Source organism: Bufo bufo, chromosome 4, assembly GCF_905171765.1.
Source record: "Bufo bufo chromosome 4, aBufBuf1.1, whole genome shotgun sequence".
Lineage (NCBI taxonomy): Eukaryota > Metazoa > Chordata > Amphibia > Anura > Bufonidae > Bufo > Bufo bufo.
Window position 1 is genome coordinate 3,870,491 of NC_053392.1, and position 7,189 is coordinate 3,877,679.

General features: G+C 41.9%; 1 protein-coding gene across 1 annotated transcript in view; it reads left to right on the plus strand.

The window, feature by feature from the left end:
* Positions 1–6,639, plus strand: part of LOC120997411 (zinc finger protein 665-like) — a 31,739-nt gene extending 25,100 nt beyond the window's left edge. Inside the window, exon 6 of the mRNA XM_040427485.1 lies at positions 4,775–6,639. Coding sequence (XP_040283419.1) covers positions 4,775–6,582 — 1,808 coding nt within the window. The 3' untranslated portion in view covers positions 6,583–6,639. The remainder of the gene's footprint in view (positions 1–4,774) is intronic.
* The last annotated feature ends 550 nt before the right edge of the window (positions 6,640–7,189 follow it).

A 7,189-nucleotide genomic window follows, 5' to 3' on the forward strand; every position in this document is an offset into this window, starting at 1 on the left:
ATGTGCCACAAACAGGAAGTTAATATCACCAACCATTCCCATTTTATTAAGGTGTATCCATATAAATGGCCCACCCTGTATACATGTACAGTCGTGGCCAAAAGTTTTGAGAATGACACAAATATTAGTCTTCACAAAGTTTGCTGCTAAACTGCTTTTGGATCTTTGTTTCAGTTGTTTCTGTGATGTAGTGAAATATAATTACACGCACTTCATACGTTTCAAAGGCTTTTATCGACAATTACATGACATTTATGCAAAGAGTCAGTATTTGCAGTGTTGGCCCTTCTTTTTCAGGACCTCTGCAATCCGACTGGGCATGCTCTCAATCAACTTCTGGGCCAATTCCTGACTGATAGCAACCCATTCTTTTATAATCACTTTTTGGAGTTTGTCAGAATTAGTGGGTTTTTGTTTGTCCACCCGCCTCTTGAGGATTGACCACAAGTTCTCAATGGGATTAAGATCTGGGGAGTTTCCAGGCCATGGACCCAAAATGTCAACGTTTTGGTCCCCGAGCCACTTAGTTATCACTTTTGCCTTATGGCACGGTGCTCCATCGTGCTGGAAAATGCATTGTTCTTCACCACTGTTGTTGGATTGTTGGAAGAAGTTGCTGTTGGAGGGTGTTTTGGTACCATTCTTTATTCATGGCTGTGCTTTTGGTCAAAATTGTGAGTGAGCCCACTCCCTTGTATGAGAAGCAACCCCACACATGAATGGTCTCAGGATGCTTTACTGTTGGCATGACACAGGACTGATGGTAGCGCTCACCTTTTCTTCTCTGGACAAGCCTTTTTCCAGATGCCCCAAACAATCGGAAAGAGGCTTCATCGGAGAATATGACTTTGCCCCAGTCCTCATCAGTCCATTCACCATACTTTCTGCAGAAGATCAATCTGTCCCTGATGTTTTTTTTGGAGAGAAGTGGCTTCTTTGCTGCCCTTCTTGACACCAGGCCATCTTCCAAAAGTCTTCGCCTCACTGTGCGTGCAGATGCGCTCACACCTGCCTGCTGCCATTCCTGAGCAAGCTCTGCACTGGTGGCACTCCGATCCCGCAGCTGAATCCTCTTTAGGAGACGATCTTGGCGCTTGCTGGACTTTCTTGGATGCCCTGAAGCCTTCTTAACAAGAATTGAACCTCTTTCCTTGAAGTTCTTGATGATCCTGTAAATTGTTGATTGAGGTGCAATCTTAGTAGCCACAATATCCTTGCCTGTGAAGCCATTTTTATGCAACGCAATGATGGCTGCACGCGTTTCTTTGCAGGTCACCATGGTTAACAATGGAAGAACAATGATTTCAAGCATCACCCTCCTTTTACCATGTCAAGTCTGCCATTTTAACCCAATCAGCCTGACATAATGATTTCCAGCCTTGTGCTCGTCAACATTCTCACCTGAGTTAACAAGACGATTACTGAAATGATCTCAGCAGGTCCTTTAATGACAGCAATGAAATGCAATGGAAAGTTTTTTTTGGGATTAAGTTAATTTTCATGGCAAAGAAGGACTATGCAATTCATCTGATCACTCTTCATAACATTCTGGAGTATATGCAAATTGCTATTATAAAAACTTAAGCAGCAACTTTTCCAATTTTCAAAATTTATGTAATTCTCAAAACTTTTGGCCACGACTGTATATATTAGACATATATACATATATATATTCAAATATCACCCTTCCCTCTGCAGATAACATCCCACTATTGCGAATAGTGATGAGCGAAGCGACCTGCGGATCCTAGATCCGAAGTCGATTTCCTTAAAACTTCGGATTAATGCTGTACAGAGATCCATCTCCTTACAGCATTAAAATGTACAGCCTCCGATGAGGAGAAGTCTCGCAAAAGTTCATGGAATAACTGCGGCATTTGAAGTGGAAAACGACTTTAAAACTTGGATCCGAACTTGGCTTAAGATCCGAGGTACCAGTCAGAACCATAGGAGCACAGTGTAATTCTACTAGACCCCAATGCATACATGCCCCAACATGAGCCCTTGCACAGCTCCGTGCACATAATAGAATCATAAATAAGGGTAAGAATATGCTGAATTTTTTTTTTCTCCCAGTATTAAAACACAAGAAAAACTATACACATTTCATAGCATTATAATCGTAGTGACCCGGTGAATGGAAGTAACAGGTCAGTTTTACCTCATAGGAAATGCTGTAAAAACATAAGACATAAAACTTTGTCTGAATTTTTTATTTTTTTATAATTCCACCCTATTTGAAATTTATTTCCCCGCTTCTTACTACATTGTATGCAACCGTAAATGATGCCATTAAAAAGTACAACTTGTCCCGCAACAAAAAAAAGCTTGTATACGGCTATGTGAATGGAAAAATAACAGTTAAGGCTTTGGGAAAGCTGAGAGTAAAAAATGAAAATGAAAAAAATTGAAAATTGCCTGAACATTAAAGGGTTAATGTCCCAGGATTGAGGGGGGGGGGGGGTTACTGAGGGCAGACCAGAATCTGTGATGTCACTTAAACATGTTAGCTTATGTTCTGATTAGCTTTTTTCCACCCTGACTTCGGAACGCATTCTGTGTCATACTCCATGCTGAATCGATCATCTAGTACAGTGGTGGGCAAACTTTTTTGTCAACTGCGCCAAATATCGCCAAAACCACGATTGAAATTTCTTTCGAGAGCCACATTTTTAATACCTAAAATATTGCATCAACAGTACCAGTGAGGACTATTAGGGCTCATGCACACGATCGTGTGCCCGCCATTGCCATATTGCAGGCCGCATACGGCGGGTCAGCAATACACGGGCACTGGCCATGTGCAGCCCGCATCAAGGACCCATTCGCTTCAATGGGTCCAGGATCCGGGATAGCAGTGCTACAGAGTGCTTCCGTGGTGCTTCTGGCTGTGCCTCTGCACCGCAAAAGGTAGCGCATGCACTACTTTTTTGCGGTGCAGCCCGCATCACTTTAGCATGCGCTACTTTTTTGTGGTGCGGGCAGTCGGATGCGGATCATGAACCCTATTCAAGTGAATGTGTCCGCGATCCTCATGCAGCTGCCCCATGGTCTGTGTCCGTGCATTGCGGACCGCTATTTGCGGTCCGCAGCACAGGCACGGCGCCCTTACATTCGTGGGCATGAGCCCATAGTGTGTTTTTGAATACTTTTATATGTACTTTCTTTTATTTAGATCTTGATTATTATTTCATTTTATCTTTATCATTTTTTACTTTTAATAAACTTGTCTGCAGATGTGGATGTAATGTGGATGACGCACTTATTGGGGATATCTGTGGATGACGCACTTATGGGGGATATCTGTGGATGACGCACTTATGGGGGATATCTGTGGATGACGCACTTATGGGGGATATCTGTGGATGACGCACTTATGGGGGATATCTGTGGATGACACATATATAGCATAAGATGCTATATATGTGCCCTCCACAGATATCCCCCATAAGTGCCCTCCACAGATATCCCCCATAAGTGCCCTCCAAAGATATCCCCCATAAGTGCCCTCCAGTAAGTAAAGTAATGTATTAGTGGGGGGAAGGGAGGAGGCAGGGACACTTGCGGCGGGGCCGGTGCAGTGCCCGGCGCTGTGCACACACCGGGGGCAGCTCCTACCTTTCTGCTGCAGGACATTTCGCTCCCCCTGAGCGGCGGCCTCTTCACCACTCCTCACATGGCCGGTGTTCTGCCGAAAGTCCGCCGCTGCCCACCCTTCTGCTGCTGTGCTCAGCGTGACATCTCACCCTCCGTCATGCGCCTCCTGCCCCGCCTGCCTAATTCATTCATAAAGTGGAAGGAGCAGACAGAAGGGGCAGGAGGCGCATGACGGACATTTTTCAAGCAGCTTGAGCGGCGCGATATGGCTGCGCGGCCGCCCATCCGCCAGCCTGAACCAAAGAGCCGCATTCAAGGATCAAAAGAGCCACTTGTGGCTCGCGAGCCGCACTTTGCCGACCACTGATCTAGTAGATGATTTATCCGCACACTGTAGCAAGAATAAAGTGACATCCTTCCTCCTGTTACAATTTCCTTGCGCAAATTCACTCCATTGATTTAGGCCTCATGCACACGACCGTTGCTTGGGTCCGCATCCGAGCCGCTGTTTTGGCGGCTTGGATGCGGACCCATTCACTTCAATGGGGCCGCAAAAGATGCGGACAGCACTGCGTGGCTCCGTTCCGCGGCCCCGCTAAAAAAATATAGCATGTCTTATTCTTGTCCGCGCTTTGTGGACAAGAATAGGCATTTATATTGCCGGCGCCCGTTCCGTTCCGCAAATTGCGGAAGGCAACACGGACGGCTTCCGTTTTTTGCGGATCCGCGGTTTGCGGACCGCAAAAAATGGAACGGTCGTGTGCATGAGGCCTTAGGCTAAATCTGCAAGCAGATCCTCAACAACTCAGGAGACGATCAAGAGTCATCCTTCAATTTGTACAGCAAATACATAGCAGAGAAAGGAAAGGGTGTATTCCTCACATTCCTAATGGATCCACTTCTGACTGGCAAAATTTTTTTATTTTATATTGTATGTGTCCCTCCAGCCTAAGGCCATATTCATATGAGCTTATTACGCACATATTATCCATCTGTATTGTGCACGTCTGTCCCGACCACAGGTTCAGCTGACACCAACTCACAGCATCATAGATACATGTGCATGTAACATAGATGGACATGTCTGTTACATGTGAATCCAGCCTCATTGGAATGTGATAAATTTATCCAATTGTTTTGACAAAAAAATCATAAAATCTATTATTAATCTTAACAGAAAATCACTGTGAGAAGCCTGAAGGAAACATCATGTTATCTCTAGATTATAAAGAAGATGAAGATACCATGCAGCGCTCTTCAGGAGAAAACTTCATTACCTGTAATGTACATCCAGGACTTCACAGTGCAGAGCCAGCAAATAATTCCCCCAAGAATGAGGAACTTTCTAATGACCAATCACAGATTAACTCAAGTCCAAATCTATCATATAATCATCCTAAACATGAGGAATCTTCTCCTGACCAATCACAGATTATTACTCCAAATATAAGGCAAAAACGGGGTAAAAGGTTTAATTGTGAGGAACGTGGAAAACAGTTCAGATATAAGTCAGAGCTTTCTATACACAGAAGTAACACAGGAGAGAAGCCGTATTCATGTTCAGAATGTGGGAAATGTTTTACCAAGAAATCAAGTCTTGATCAACACAAAAGAATTCACATAGGAGAGAAGCCATATTCTTGTTCAGAATGTGAAAAATGCTTTAACCAGAAATCAAGCCTAGACCAACATAGGAGAATCCACACAGGAAAGAAGCCATATTCTTGTTCGGAGTGTAGGAAATGTTTTACCAAGAAATCATGTCTTGATAATCATAAAAGAATTCAAACAGGAGAGAAGCCATATTCTTGTTCAGAATGTGGGAAATGTTTTACAAGTAAAACAGAACTTAATATACATCAGAGAATTCACACAGGAGAGAAGCCATATTCATGTTCAGAATGTGGGAAATGTTTTACCAAGAAATCATATCTTGATAATCATAAAATAATTCACACAGGAGAGAAGCCATATTCTTGTTCAGAATGTGAGAAATGCTTTAACCACAAATCAAGCCTTGATCAACATAAGAGAATCCACACAGGAGAGAAGCCATTTTCATGTTCAGAATGTGGTAAATGCTTTGTGACGAAATCAAATCTTAATAAACATAAGATAATTCATACAAGAGAGCAGCTATATTCATGTTCAGAGTGTGGTAAATGTTTTACAGATAATTCATATCTGATTGCGCATCAGAGAATTCACACAGGGGAAAAGCCATATTCATGTTCAGAATGTGGGAAATGTTTTAACTACAAATCAAGTCTTGATCAACACAAAAGAATTCACACAGGAGAAAAGCCTTATTTATGTTCAGAATGTGGAAAATGTTTCACAGGAAAAAAAAGTCTTACTATACATAAACGAATTCACACAGGAGAAAAACCATTTTCATGTTCAGAATGTGGGAAATGTTTCACAGAAAAACGAAGTCTTACTATACATCAACGAATTCACACAGGAGAAAAAACATTTTCATGTTCAGAATGTGGGAAATGCTTTCACCAGAAATCAAACCTTGATCAACATAATAGAATCCACACAGGAGAGAAGCCATATTCATGTTCAGAATGTGGGAAATGTTTCATAGAAAAAAGATGTCTTACTACACATCTGAGAAATCACACAGGAGAGAGACCATTTTTATGTTCAGAATGTGGGAAATGCTTTGTAAGGAAATCAATTCTTCATCAGCATAAGAGAATTCACACAGGAGAGAAGCCATATTCATGTTCAGAGTGTGGTAAATGTTTTATAGATAAATCATATCTGGTTGCACATCAGAGAATTCACACAGGAGAGAAGCCATATTCATGTTCAGAATGTGGGAGATGCTTTAATCAGAAATCAAACCTTGATAAACATAAAAGAATCCACACAGGAGAGAAGCCATATTCATGTTCAGAATGTGGGAAAAGTTTCACAGAAAGAAGAAGTCTTACTACACATCAGAGAAGTCACATAGGAGAGAAACCATTTTAATGTTCAGAATGCGGGAACTGCTTTAGCAAGAAATTAAGTCTTGATCGACATAAGAGAATCCACACAGAAGAGAAGACATGTTGATGTTTTGTGTAAGAATAATGTTTTACAAATAAATTAGTCTTTCAAACTTGCAGACTTGTGTGTTCATTTTACCTCATTGTGCCAATATTGTATGCGAATAAGCAACAGAAGTCATACTCGCAAGTCGCTGGTAAAAAATAAAACACTTTTCTTTTATTTTTTACTTCATTCCAATATAAAATGGTATATCATGAGGGACGCTGAGAAAGACATCGTTCACACCTCACACGACCCCCTACTCATGCGTGCAGTTAGAGAAGGTGGGATTTTTATAGCACCAACAGCTGATACTTATATACAAAATACATCGCCATAAACAACCCTAACATATGAAAGTGATCAATCGTATAAATGCACTAAAGCTACAAATTTCATTTAACCCCTTAGGTATTAAAGACTGGAGTTTCACTATCCAAAAGGTCTCCCTTTGTAACAATTAACAAGCCTTTGAGACAAGGCATGTATTCTGTGTGGGTGGCTTCGCTATGGGGACGATGTGTTCATGCTATGGAGGGGTGATGAA